This window comes from Panicum hallii, chromosome 9 (genome assembly GCF_002211085.1).
Source record: "Panicum hallii strain FIL2 chromosome 9, PHallii_v3.1, whole genome shotgun sequence".
In the NCBI taxonomy this organism is placed as follows: domain Eukaryota; kingdom Viridiplantae; phylum Streptophyta; class Magnoliopsida; order Poales; family Poaceae; genus Panicum; species Panicum hallii.
In genome coordinates, this window is record NC_038050.1 from 271,593 (window position 1) to 285,404 (window position 13,812).

General features: G+C 45.1%; 3 protein-coding genes across 4 annotated transcripts; all 3 read left to right on the forward strand.

Annotated features, from left to right (window-relative positions):
• The first annotated feature begins 59 nt into the window (after positions 1-59).
• Positions 60-3,391, forward strand: LOC112876801 (ruBisCO large subunit-binding protein subunit alpha-like). Its single transcript, XM_025940978.1, has 7 exons — positions 60-436; positions 805-926; positions 1,061-1,268; positions 1,366-1,511; positions 1,627-1,933; positions 2,366-2,817; positions 2,906-3,391. Exons 1-7 carry the CDS (start codon positions 199-201, stop codon positions 3,197-3,199), a joined length of 1,767 nt encoding a protein of 588 aa, XP_025796763.1. The 5' UTR covers positions 60-198; the 3' UTR covers positions 3,200-3,391.
• Positions 3,392-3,530: 139 nt separating this feature from the next.
• LOC112876802 (RNA polymerase sigma factor sigF, chloroplastic) lies at positions 3,531-7,065 on the forward strand. Its single transcript, XM_025940980.1, has 10 exons — positions 3,531-3,737; positions 3,887-4,376; positions 4,481-4,626; positions 4,775-4,890; positions 5,059-5,223; positions 5,324-5,603; positions 5,727-5,957; positions 6,066-6,206; positions 6,306-6,503; positions 6,583-7,065. Exons 2-10 carry the CDS (start codon positions 4,268-4,270, stop codon positions 6,868-6,870), a joined length of 1,674 nt encoding a protein of 557 aa, XP_025796765.1. The 5' UTR covers positions 3,531-3,737; positions 3,887-4,267; the 3' UTR covers positions 6,871-7,065.
• Positions 7,066-9,264: 2,199 nt separating this feature from the next.
• On the forward strand, positions 9,265-13,725 carry LOC112873024 (ABC transporter G family member 3). Of its 2 annotated transcripts, XR_003224740.1 has the most exons (12): positions 9,265-9,845; positions 9,987-10,066; positions 10,230-10,516; positions 10,714-10,885; positions 11,310-11,423; positions 11,543-11,671; positions 12,135-12,326; positions 12,404-12,490; positions 12,690-12,962; positions 13,042-13,149; positions 13,222-13,542; positions 13,627-13,725. XR_003224740.1 is itself a non-coding variant. In XM_025936056.1 (11 exons), exons 1-11 carry the CDS (start codon positions 9,353-9,355, stop codon positions 13,483-13,485), a joined length of 2,199 nt encoding a protein of 732 aa, XP_025791841.1. In that variant the 5' UTR covers positions 9,265-9,352; the 3' UTR covers positions 13,486-13,582. The 2 variants fall into 2 exon arrangements, 1 of the variants encoding a protein (XP_025791841.1); XM_025936056.1 differs by lacking the exon at positions 13,627-13,725 and having other exon boundaries at positions 13,222-13,582.
• The last annotated feature ends 87 nt before the right edge of the window (positions 13,726-13,812 follow it).

Consider the following 13,812-nt stretch of genomic DNA (forward strand, 5'->3'; position numbering starts at 1 on the left):
CTGAGGCCGGAAGGAACGTTCTAGAACCAAGGCAGGAAAAGCCGCCCTCCCTCTGCTCTCCAGAACCCTCGCCCGCCTTCTCTTTCTTTCCTTCTTTTGGAGGCCAACGCCAACGCCAAGGCTAACCTACCCCTCCTACAGCCGCCGCCGTCCCCAAAACCCTAGCTAGACCCCAGCGCAGTCCCGGCAGAGGCAGCCATGGCCACCATCCCCACCACCGATTCCGCCCTCCTCCTCGGCTCATCCGCTCTCCACAGGGCCGCCAGGACCAGGCGGGCCTCGGCGGCCCGGCTGCCCGGAGCCAACCGCCGTCGCCCCCAGGCCCTGGTGCGCGCGTCCGCCAAGGAGATCGCCTTCGACCAGGGCTCCAGAGCCTCCCTCCAGGCCGGCGTCGAGAAGCTCGCCGCCGCAGTCGGCGTCACCCTCGGACCCAGAGGTCTCTCCTGCTGCTCTTTCTGTACTTTTAGGTAGATGGATATTCCACGATTTGATTTGTGTACCGCAAGGGATTACTTCTTACAGTAGTTATTTGTAACCCACGGCATCAATTTCAGTTTCATGCATGGGTAAATGTCTGATCTAGCGCTATACAAACATGCTGCTAGGCTAGCTGGGCGATTGCCAAGTGTTGCTGCAGCCAAATTAAGCCACAGGCCCCCTTTACAAATCTGCTACTGCTGCTGCTGCTGCTGCTGCTGCTGCTGCTACTACTACTACTAGTTTAGCTGCAAATGGAAAAGGCTTTTAGATGCTTAAAAAAATAAAGGAAAAGTGGGGTTTCCAACTTTGTACTTGCATTTGCAGGAAGGAATGTTGTCTTGGATGAGTTTGGAACCCCCAAAGTGGTCAATGACGGAGTTACCATTGCTCGTGCTATTGAGCTCGCTGATCCCATGGAGAATGCTGGTGCCTCATTGATTCGTGAAGTAAGCATCATTCTCTCAACCTGCGTTTGCTTTACCCTGTTTCTTATCATGAATAAATGAGATGGTGTACATTTCCTGCATGTGACTAACTCATTCACCACATGATTCATTGGCACTTATCTGCCAAATCAAAGGTTGCTAGCAAGACAAATGACTCGGCTGGTGATGGGACCACAACTGCGTCCGTTCTCGCCAGGGAGATCATAAAATTGGGTATGTTGAGTGTTACTTCAGGGGCAAACCCGGTCTCTATTAAGAAGGGCATTGATAAGACTGTTCAAAAATTGGTGGAGGAACTTGAGAAGAAGTCCAGGCCTGTGAAGGGTGGCGGAGATATTAAAGGTCTGACCTTGCATCTTTGACTCTTCTGTTACTAATGGGTCTGATATCTCTGCAAATGACATGTTTCACAAAATATTTCTGCTTTTTCCTGTTTCAGCTGTTGCTGCTATATCAGCTGGAAATGATGAATTCGTTGGGACCATGATCGCCGAAGCTATTGACAAGGTTGGTCCTGATGGTGTGCTCTCAATTGAGTCGTCGTCATCATTTGAGACCACAGTTGAAGTTGAAGAAGGGATGGAGGTGATAAGCCTAGCCTAATTGCTCCTCTGCTGATGCCATTTTCTGTTTTTGGTGTAGTATGCACACCTGTCATTCTTGGTGCTGAATTACTTCCTGGCTTCTCCCATATGTGCAGCTTGACAGAGGATATATCTCCCCTCAGTTTGTCACCAACCCTGAGAAATCAACTGTGGAGTTTGAAAATGCTCGAATTCTCGTCACTGACCAGAAGATATCATCGATAAAAGAAATCCTTCCTTTGTTGGAGCAAACTACACAGCTAAGAGCACCACTTCTAATAATTGCAGAGGATGTAAGTGGTGAGGCTTTGGCAACTTTAGTTGTCAACAAGCTTAGAGGAATCCTAAATGTGGCTGCAATCAAAGCTCCTGGTTTCGGTGAGAGGCGTAAAGCTCTTCTTCAAGACATTGCTATTGTTACCGGTAATACTGTTTACTACTTTGTTCTAAGCGAACTTGTTCATGATTGGGGTTTTCACATGATGTTTATCTTTGTTATCCAAAATTGGTGTGCTGTGTGTTGATTACTCATGCTACTGCCTTTGTTACATTGTTTATCTTTACATATTTGTGCTCATCTAGTCTAGATTGAGTCATGAGATAAGGGCTGCTTTACGTTGCTGCTTATTATTATCTGATTCAATTTATATACACCTTCCTTTTGTACCAGAATATGGTCAAGTCTAATATATTCTGATCTCTCTAGCTGGCCGATGATTAAATTTCAATCTTTTTGGGTGCAAATCAAACTGATTGGAACTAGTAAAATAGCACATACTTAGATTTTCTAACTTGAACCTGGAAGTTAAATCCAATTGCTGGCTCAGTGTTGCTGCCTGTTTGTCTTTTGTTCAGGTGCTGAATATCAATCCAAAGATCTTGGCTTACTAGTTGAGAAGACAACAGTGGAGCAGCTGGGCATAGCTCGCAAAGTGACGATCTCCAGCTCGTCGACGACAATTATAGCAGATGCTGCAAGCAAAGATGATATCCAGGCCAGAATTGCACAGCTGAAGAGAGAGCTTTCTCAGACGGACTCGACATATGACTCTGAGAAGCTTGCGGAGAGAATCGCAAAGCTTTCTGGTGGAGTTGCTGTGATAAAGGTTGGCGCCTCAACTGAGGCGGAGCTTGAGGACCGCAAGCTCCGCATAGAGGATGCAAAGAATGCAACTTTTGCAGCCATCGAGGAAGGTATTGTACCTGGAGGGGGTGCAGCCTATGTTCATCTATCAACATTTATACCGGCTATCAAGGAGAAGTTGGATGATCCTGAAGAGCGCCTTGGTGCTGATATCATTCAGAAGGTACTGTTCTACTTAGCTGATATCTGAAGTTTGTTTTTTCTTTTCTTTTGTTCGTTGATTTTGATATATATCACTGGTGATTTTTCAGGCCCTTGTAGCACCTGCAGCACTGATTGCGCACAATGCTGGGGTTGAAGGTGAGGTGATTGTAGATAAAATCAAGGAGAGCGAATGGGAGTATGGTTACAACGCCATGGCTGACAAGCATGAGAACTTGGTAGAGGCTGGTGTGATTGACCCTGCCAAGGTAACGAGATGCGCCCTGCAGAATGCCGCGTCCGTTGCTGGAATGGTGCTGACCACCCAGGCTATTGTCGTGGAGAAGCCGAAGAAGAAGGCTCCCGCAGCTGCTGGGGCACCTGAGGGTTCATTTGCCATGTAATGCCAGAATAAATTTTACTAGGCTAGGGGGTGTGGGCGTGCAAATCATTTGAGCAAGGGGGGAGAGAGGGAACTGGAATCTGTGTGTCTTGATCTGTTGCCAAAGCTGATAAACTCATTTACCATCTTGAATTGTTTCGCTAAGCTGGCGGAGTGGGCAAATAAGAATAATAAATTTAATCGGTTTGGTTCACTGTAATTGCTGAAGTGTGGAAAGGTGCCTTTTGTGGTCGATCATCAATTGTTGGGGATGCTGGTCTTTGTTTGTACTCTTTAAGCAAGCAAAAGACATGGTCACCTGGGCAAGAGAGGAGCCATGCCATGGCTTCCCTCTTCCCCATCGATGTCGATGGCTACCACTACCGGTAGCAAGCATTTGGTTGCCAGCCGGATCCGCTCGCCGGACTTGGAAGGACTGGCTCGCCGGCACTGCCGCACCATGCTGCAGCAGTTACGCACGCCACCACCGTTGAGGGATTTGATTGCTTACCACGCGCCGGCGCTCGAAGCCGCCGACTTGCCGGTTCAATTCAGCCCAGGTACGTAACTTGTTTATGCATTTTCTTTCGTTGTACTGGTTGGTTCTGTGAAAGTCTTACTTGCCTCTTGGTGCAAAAAGTTTATACTTCAGTAGACCACTGCTGCATGTCCTGACCCTTCTTCCTTGTATTTTGTCATGTTGTAGCAGTGGCATGGCTTACATGACATATGGGGATGGATGACTGCGTGGCAGCCGGTGGGTCCCACCTGGCAGCAAATTCATGGTGCTCCTTGCGCGCCTTATCCTCCCTCACTCGATCGCCTGACCTGCACACATCTTCTTCTCAATCGCAATGCGCAAGCTGCCACCAGCTGCCGCTGGTAAAAAAGAAAAAAAAATCAATCACGCTGCTGATCGATGATCTCCTCTCCTCTCTTCCCTCCTCGCGTCAAACCAAGGACGCCCTTGAAAGCGGATAGGAGGCAAAGGGCACTGAACCAAACAACCTCTCTGTATTGCTGTCCTGCGAAGGCGCGACGGTGAGGTGCTTCTTGTTACTCTCCTCCTCCAACTTTCTTCGCTCCCTCCATGAATTCCGGCCGGAGCCTCCTCTCGTCGCCCCTCTTTGCTAGCTCATCTCCAAACTTCAGGGGCAATACTTCTATCCCTTCCTCCCCGTCCCCATCACGAACCTCAGGTCTGTACTCGGTATTCTTAGCCTTCTTTTCTTTTATATTGCTTTCTGATAATGTCATCAATGGAAATCCTGTTGGCCTGGGTTCATCCGGTTTGATTTGGCAGTTCCCATGATACATGACAACACCGGCAGAGCATCGACTGCGTGCCACTACTCACCATCGCTTGTAGCAGAAGAGCAGCTTCATGGTTCCAAGGATACATCAACCTTGAGGGGAGAAAAGGCTTTGCTTGAGCTGCTGCTCGACATGGTGTGTCACGCAAACTTGCTTGATTACTACTTCATATCGTCACCACTTCATGATAGCTAATAAAACCTGTCTTTGCCAATTTGGATCAATTTCTTTTATATCTTAGTGCTCAGTGCTGATTTTTAAATTTTCTGATGTGTTCTCCCAGGCTCTGGACCAGCATGTCAATGGAAAGAAGCTCATTAGTCAAGATACAGAAGATAGTGATTTTGAGAGCTACTTAAGAGATGCAACAAGCCGAGTGCTTTACCAGCCAGCATTTATGTACGGTGGTTTCTATTTATTCTTCAACTTTTTTTTGAAGCGGCGATTTTTTTTAAGCGGTTATTTCTTCTTCAAACTTATCTTGTACTTACCACCCTTCCTCCTTTTTTTATGACCAATGTCATGCGAATCACTTTTATGGCTGTTCTGACCTAAATCTATTGGCAGTGAAGAGGGTGATTCTACTTCACAGAGCTCTTCAGCATCAACTACGGAACCTGTTGGGAGTTTGGATCTTGGCGCACCTTCAATGACACCGACAGAGGAGGTGATGTCGCCGGAAGAAGAATCGGGCACTTCACCCACCCAGTTGGATGTACCACAGCTTCACCGGTTTGTTTCTTTGTGCTTCAAACGGTTTAATGTGGTATGATCAGCGTAGGAATGCAGCAAGCATGACATGCTCTTCATTCTAACACTTAACCATAACCAGTGTGGACCCAGGCCACTCATATGAGGAACTGCTGGGCAATTGTCAAGTGTTCGTTAGGTCCAAAAGGTTACTTGAGAGGAGATCAAAGAAACGTAAGGTCCCCAGAGCATCAAGTAATGACGCTCTGTGCAGCGTTGTCAACTCAAAGAAGAAAGAGAAGCCAAAGAAGTTTGGCAGAGTTCTTGACCCAGATGAGCCTTTTAAGTTGTTTCTACGGGATCGCGAGACGACAGAATTCTTGACAGCAAAAGAGGAGAAGCAAATGTTCAGTCAAATACAGGCATGTCTAAATTTTCCGTCTTTAATGCCCGGACACACCTTTTCTGCCCGGCATATATAATAGATGATTAATGCTCAGTTGCACTTCGAGGTTACTAATTCGAAAGTACGATAACTTTTATAGAATCTTATGAAACTAGAGGAGGCTCAGCGCAAATTAGAAGTTCAATGCGGCCGTGAGCCGACAGTTGCAGAGTGGGCTGAAGCTGTAGGAATGAGCTGCAGGGAGTTGCAGTCCTCTATTCGTATTGGAAGAAGATGCCGAGAGAAGATGGCTCGCTCCAACTTCCGTCTTGTGATACATGTAGCTAGGAAATACGAGGGATATGGTCTTGACATTCAGGACCTAGTTCAGGTTTGGCTCTTTTACGTTATTAGAACTCACTCCTCTAACTAGAGGCTGTGGCATCATGCATGCATGTTTCTTGTTGTAAACTACTGTTTGTCGCCTGTAATGCACCAGGACGGATGCTGTGGGTTGATGAAGACCTTTGAGAAATTCAATCCAAGCAAGGGGTGTAGATTCCCGACCTACGCATATTGGTGGATACGGCAATCAATTAAAAAGTCCATTTTCAAGAATTCAAGGCTAATCCGATTGCCGGTATATATGAGCAGATAGATTTCTGATGGTGCAATTTTTGTTTCTCAAGCAAGCTCTGTATATCTGCTGAGAGTTTGTTTTTCCTATTATTCCTTGCAGGAGAGTGTGTTTGCGCTTTTGAGGAAAGTCGGGAAAGCAAGGTTGGAGTGCATAATGGAAGGGGAGCAGCCCACAAATGAGAACGTGGCAAGGCGTGCTGGCATCACAATTGAGAAGCTGGCAAGACTGAGAGCAAAGACCAGAAAACCACGGTCGATGCAAGACCGGGTTTGGTCAGATGACGGTGTCACATACCAGGTACATACTGTAGCATTCATTCTTTCGGGATTTTACCTGAGAATGTTAAGTACTGAAAAATTGAACGGCACTGCTGCAGGAGATCACAGAGGACCCCAACGTTGAGCCCCCAGAGCTGAGCGTGGACAGGCTGATGATGAGGCAGCAGGTCCAGAACTTCCTGGGGATCCTGAACCCCAGGGAGAAGGAGATCATCGAGCACCGGTTCGGAATCCACGACGGGGAGCCCAAGACACTTCATGTGATCGGCGACATGTACGGGCTGTCGAAGGAGAGGATCCGGCAGGTGCAGAACAAAGCACTGGACAAGCTGAAAAGGAGCGCATCGGCACAGGGGTTTGACGTTTACTTTGATTTGCTAACGTGAAGACCAGAGGCCAATAACTTGGTTTCGAAACCATTGTTGATGTTGAGTTGTTGATAACCCCCCCCCCCCCTCCCCAAAAAAAAAAGAAAAAATACAAAGGGATTTTAGCAGCTAGACTTGTATACGTCTCCAAAGCCAGTGAATGACCATGTAAAGCAAGCAAAAATAATGCAGTATATATCATTGTATAAAGCAGATTCAGTGTCATATTTTTGGTTGATCGTTCACTGGTAAATGTTGGTGCATGATGATGCTGCACTTCTTTTTTATTAGAGTACCTCATTGATTGATCAGGAGGAGGTGATTGGATTGGCATGATGGTATATTGAGATTAGAGTACCTCATTGATTGATCAGGAGGAGGTGATTGGATTGGCATGATGGTATATTGAGATACCAGCTGTGCTGTGGCGTTCAGCTTCTTTCTTATCTCTTGTGTTGTACTTTGTGTCAAGTGTCCGATGGATGCAGGCTGCGACGCGAGAACCGGCACCAAGTGTAGTGTATTGGAAGCTGGACTGGAAGTGGGGCATGCATGCAAATGCTGGGCTCGCTAGTCCATGATAGCTCCAACTCATCCCCTGATCAGACATCATTACAGACTACAGAGTAGTATTACTAAATGATAGTACTGCATCTGCTGCGCTTTGAGTGACAACTTTGCTTGTTTTTCTGATTCTGATGGCATGGGGGGTCTTTCTTAGGATTCCTTTTCCCTGTTGGCTGTTGCTGGCAGTGGCTAATGGAATGGATTGCATTTGCACACATGTGGATGTGGCTTGCTGGCTGGCTGGCAAGGAGATCTGTGACATGTAGATATAGGACGAGAAACTTGAAATAAGATGCACGACAGTGTGCTCATGCTGCTGCTGCTGCTTAGCAGCGAAGACGAAAAGGAAAGGTATACGAAGTAAAAGCAGTGGAAATGTGAAATGCAATATATACTTAGCACATCAAGTCACGCTAACGGACTAGTAGCTTGAGGTTGAAGAAAGAATCCTTTTGCATCTCTCTCTTTCGGCATGGCGATTGTACACTCTCTCTCTCTCTCTCTCAATGGGTGGTGGAATGAAGAGCCAATGGAGTCGGTAGCAATGAACTTATTTAATTAGAGAAACAGTGACTAATCCACTTGTTATTTGCTCGTGTTTTTAAGTAGTACTACAGGACACAGAAAGGAAGAGAGGGGGAGGGAGGCTGCTGGCGTTGACTGCCGGTCGCCTGGCTCGCTCTCTGCCTGAGATAGTGAGGCTCGACTCCCCAGTCCCAACTAAACAGTACTGGTAACAGTACAGTGCTAGGTGGGCCCTACCTCCAATCACATGTCACTTCATTTCATAACAATCCGCGTAGAGTAGACATTATTTCGGAGTAATTTTTTTTAAAATAAAATAGGTATTTTGGTTCTTCAACTTAGATAATGCAAGGGTCAAGTTCATCCTTCATCTTTTAAAATGACCAGTACGGTTCCTCAACTTTCCTTTTTCTTTTCGTTTTAGGGTTAAACTCTTGATATTATACTCCATAATAATATGAGATAAATGTTAAATAGTCTTTTTAACCTTTGCTCCTTCTTCCCCTCAATCTCTACTATTTGTATCACTGTTAGCTCAAATTTCTGCAACATTTTATATAGTGGTACGTAGTTATGCAACAAGTAGCTTTAATTTTACTCCATACGTCCGTAATACAGTGTAATGCTTGGATAATAAAATTCTATATCCTAAGTTAAATGTGATATTCAGCTCCTAAATGCATAAATGCCACTACACTGATTCCTTTGCATTGGCCAATTTTTTTAATAATAAGGTGTTGCGGAATTTAGAAAGAGAAGGATGCTAAGAGCAAAATGGACCTTTTGCATAAATTTTATGTTACTATAGCTTATACTATAAGTACAAGGATGATTTGATAAAAACGAAAGTTGGGAAACTATATTAGCCAATTTATAAATTAAAAGATAAATTTAATCCTCCGATTAATATTAAGGGATCAAAATATCTATTTTACCTTTAGAAAACCTTCCTTCGCTCAACGCCATACAATCTCTTTGCTCGTCATTTTTTCACTCCTAAAGCAACACGTCCAATATCGTGGAACATGTCCGTTGAGATACGATCTCAACTCAACACAATTACTCGTATTTTAACTAAGTAATTAATTTTTTCAGTGGCGAAATACGAATTGATACTATGACGTATGTGGTGTCACATTTTTAAGATTTACCTGCCCAATTTCTGGAAACGTAAAGCTAATGCACATGTGTTTAGCTTTTTATCAATGTTTTGTTGTTGAGAAAAGAAGAAAAGAAAAAAAAAGAAAGGAAAGGAAAGGGGAAAAAAATCAAAAGCGGCGGAAAGCAAAAGGGGGCGCCGTGGCCGAGCAGAGAGCGGAGAGCAGAGAGCAGAGAGCAGAGCAAAGCTGTAAAGACGAGCGAGCGCTGGAGTGGCAATGGCGCTCCATCCGCCATCCTAGCTAGTAGCATGCATCCTCCTCCTCCTCTTGGGAGAAGAGCAATGGAGGCGGTCTCCTCGGACCAGTATCGCTCCTCCTCCTCCTCCGCCAGCAGCCCCGCGCGCCGCTACTACCTCCCCAAGCCCGGCGCGCTCCGCCGCCCCATCTCCTTCGAGGACTCGCCCGACTGGGACGACATCCACCTCGACGACAACATCCACCTCGCGACGGCAGCCTCCGCCTCCGCATCCATCAACAGCAGCGCCTACCCGTCTCCATCGCCATCCCTCCCACCCGGGCCCTCCGCCTCCGCCTCCGGTGCTGCTGCATGCCGGGAGCGCAAGGTGGCTGGGGCCACCCTCGTCTGGAAGGACCTCACCGTCTCCTCCCTCAGCACAAGCACAAACCGCTTCTCCGACCGCCTCGTCAAGAGCTCCAACGGCTACGCGCTGCCGGCCACGCTCACCGTCATCATGGGACCCGCCCGCTCGGGCAAATCCACCCTGCTCCGAGCAATTGCAGGTGCTTTCCCACTTGCTACGCACCTGGATTCGATGTTATGGCTCTCATGCGTTCCACGAAAATTAATTAAAGCACAATTCTTTATGCCTCCATTTCGACTTCTCTGCGTCATCTCTCCAATTCCAATTCCAATTCCACCAGGGAGGTTCAGTGCCGCTGAGAGGATGTACGGCGAGGTCTCTGTCAATGGTGCCAAGTCTCGCCTACCCTACGGCTCATATGTAAGCTCTTCCTCCTTAATTAGAATACAATTCCGGAATTGCCCATGCTCATTTAAGATCGAGGAGGAACTCAAAATTGGAATGTTGAGAAAACAGACCGTATTCTTGTTAGCTGTTACTATCATAGATGATTTTATGGCTGCTGTTCTTGGAACACTTGCAGGGTTATGTTGATCGAGACGATGTGCTCATTGACTCTCTCACAGTACGTGAGATGCTATACTTCTCGGCACTCCTCCAACTTCCTGGTTTCTTATCTTCGAAGAAGTCCATAGTGGAAGATGCCATCGCGGCCATGTCACTAGGTGACCATGCTGACAAACTGATTGGCGGCCACTTTTTTACGAAGAAGCTTCCTAATGGAGAAAGAAGGCGGGTCAGCATCGCGAGAGAGCTTGTGATGAGACCGCACGTTTTATTTATTGATGAACCTTTGTATAATCTTGACAGGTCCGTCTCATCGCCAATCCTCTGCATAATTCCCTTTTCCCATCTTCTGCTTCAATTTACATGAACGCCTATTCGAATAGAGTAGTACCCTTCTACATTATGCTGTAAATACACTCACTTAGAATGGGAGAATGATTGTAGATCAAATAAGATGCAAATTTGTTTAACTAACTTATCTTTCTTTTGTCTTGTTGCAGTGTTTCTGCACTGCTCTTAATGGTAACGTTGAAGAAACTTGCAAGCACTGGATGCACGATCATCTTCACAATGTATCAGAGCAGCACAGAGGTTTTTGGGCTTTTTGATCGCATTTGCTTGCTTTCAAATGGGAACACACTCTTCTTTGGAGAAACATTGGCTTGCCTACAGGTGACTTAATTGTTTTTGTGTAGCGTGAATTCCTTGCTCTGCTCATGTACATTTCAACTGTACTGTCTATTTACCACTTGAATGATCTATGGTGCTGAGTTGGGCAGTGTGTGCTATTGATGCCAGAAGTAGTTGGACATAATTGTTTCCTGGAATTCGCTGAATCATACAACCACTTCAGTTGACATAACATTGCGAGGACCAAATGGTCTGCTTAAAGCAGCAGTTGCACAATAGCTTCCGAAAAAAGGATTAACCCATGAGATAGCAGTTTCTTGCATGATTCTTACTACTCTTAGCTACTTGCCTGTCCTGTTGTTGCTTTCTTGATTCCTATTTCAGAGCATGCTGTTTTCTTACACACTGCTCTTATCGTTGCAATGTATGTTATTCTGATTCCTCCTTGTTGCCTATCCTACTGTAGCACTTCTCAAATGCTGGATTTCCATGTCCAATCATGCAAAGTCCATCTGACCATTTCTTGCGGGCAATCAATACCGACTTTGACAGAATCATAGCTATGTGCAAGAACTTACAGGTTTCAGCTAAATTCATCTTGACACCATTTTTTGCTTTTTATCTTCAATAGTGCCAGTCAACTCAATGGAGAAATTAGCCTTGGTCGTAAGAGATAAAAAAACTTTTAGTAATTAACAGGATGACCAAGGGGATTTTTCGTCGGTGAGCATGGACACAGCAGTGGCTATTCGAACACTTGAAGCAACATACAAACAATCAGCTGACTCTGTTGCAGTTGAATCAATGATTGCAAAGTTGACAGAGAAGGTAAAACTGCATGCTTCATGCATGCTTGTATAACATATGAGGCATACCTTCATCCTGGATACAGACATACTTGTTTAATTTCACAGAGTCAGAGTAAGAGTCACCTATATTGGATTACATTTTACATTGCTGAATAGCGCTCTCCAATATGCATAGTATTGGAATTATTTATACCTTTATCCGCTCCTGTATCATGATTTGTTTGAAGTTGCTTCCAGGGCAAATAGTGTATCAAGTAACTGTAAGGCATGGCGATTGTTCAAAATTTGTCCTCGAGTTCCTTAGAATGATCTACAATCTGTTACTTCCGTTACCAAGGAGATTTGGTTTCAGTCCAGACATTGACTTCTTGGAACTTAGCATTTGGTGTGGCATAGTTAAAGCATCCAAAATTGTTGTATGCATAACATTTACTAAGGCATATGATTCCTCTTGATTTTTCCCCCAATGTGGTGTGATGCAGGAAGGTCCCTACTTAAAAAGTAAAGGCAGGGCCAGTGATGCCATAAGAATCGTGGTTCTAACCTGGAGATCGTTGCTAATTATGTCAAGAGATTGGAAGTACTACTGGAGCAGGCTGGCCTTGTATATGTTTATTGCTCTGTCAATCGGGACGATATTTTCCGACATTGGTCATTCACTATCATCTGTAATGGTCAGTATCGTTGAATTGTTATGTTTTGATTCATTGAATTCATGATCTGATGACGTGAGCCCATTTTGTGTGCACAGGTAAGGGTTTCTGCAATATTTGCGTTTGTATCATTCGTCATCCTTCTAAGTTTTTCTGGAGTACCCGCGCATATTGATGAGGTTAAGGTTAGTTCTCTACCTCTAAATGGTGCATGTGCTGCTTGCATATTGGAAAACTTTGGCAATGATCTGGATGTTTGATTCATGGATGCAAGAGATCTTCTGTGCTAGCTAGTACCTCCAGACAGAAAGTAGAATAGGATTGTTTTGAAATTTGCTGTGAGCTCAAAATCCCTTTAAAGTGACTGTTGTCTATACTGTGCAGATTTATTGTCATGAAGAAACTAACCGGCATTCTGGGGCAATGGTCTTCCTGTTAGGGCACTTCCTATCGAGCATTCCTTTTCTATTCCTGGTTTCCATTTCGTCATCGTTGGTTTTCTACTACCTGATAGGGCTGAGGAATGAGTTCAGCTTCCTGATGTACTTTGTACTCACCATCTTTATGTGCCTACTAGCTAACGAAGCACTGATGATGATTGTCGCATATATCTGGCTGGAGTTGTACAAATGCACCTTAACTCTCGCTTGCCTACACGTAAGTGTTTGTAGTGCTCTTTTTTTTTTTGTATGCATGCTCGATAAAAGGTTGAAGGAGCACTTGTTTTCTTTTTCAGGTTATCATGATGCTTGTGGCGGGGTATTTCCGAAAACGAGAAACTTTACCTTATGCTGTATGGACTTACCCATTGTCCTTCATTTCGTTTCACACATACGCGGTGCAGGTAATAAGCTGCGGTTATGCTGATTTTGGCATGTGATGAGAGTTATATATGACCTGGTAAAGAAATTTGCAGGGCTTGGTGGAAAACGAGTATGTGGGTACATCCTTTGCTGTGGGAGAGATAAGGAGTATACCTGGTGTCCAAGCCGTTCGAGGTTCATACGATATCTCATCTTCCGCAAACGCAAAGTGGGTGAACCTCCTGGTGTTGCTTCTGATGGCCATTGGATACCGGATTGTCCTGTACATGTTGCTTCGGCTAAATGTGAGGAAACAGGTTGGCATGGGGAGGGCTGCTTGGTGGTCTAGAATCCAGAGAGGTGCTAGTGCGAAGTGAGCTCCGTTTGTTAATGAATTGTAGGTTGTGGGCAAGAGGAGTTGTTAACTTTGGTCTTCGCTTCACGTCCATGTATATGCATGATGCATTATTGGTCGTTTGGTTGGCCGCAGTCACATATACACCTGACGCATACGTTACTGTGTGTATGCAGTATCATATCAAATGATCAATCATGGTCTGACATACGGATACATACATACATACATGTATACCTTCATTGGTTTGGTGGTTCTTCAAGAGCTGTCCGTATATACTAATAAATAATGCCATCCGTATATACAAATGCAGTACGGTGCGATGCCTACCTACAATACAACAACAACA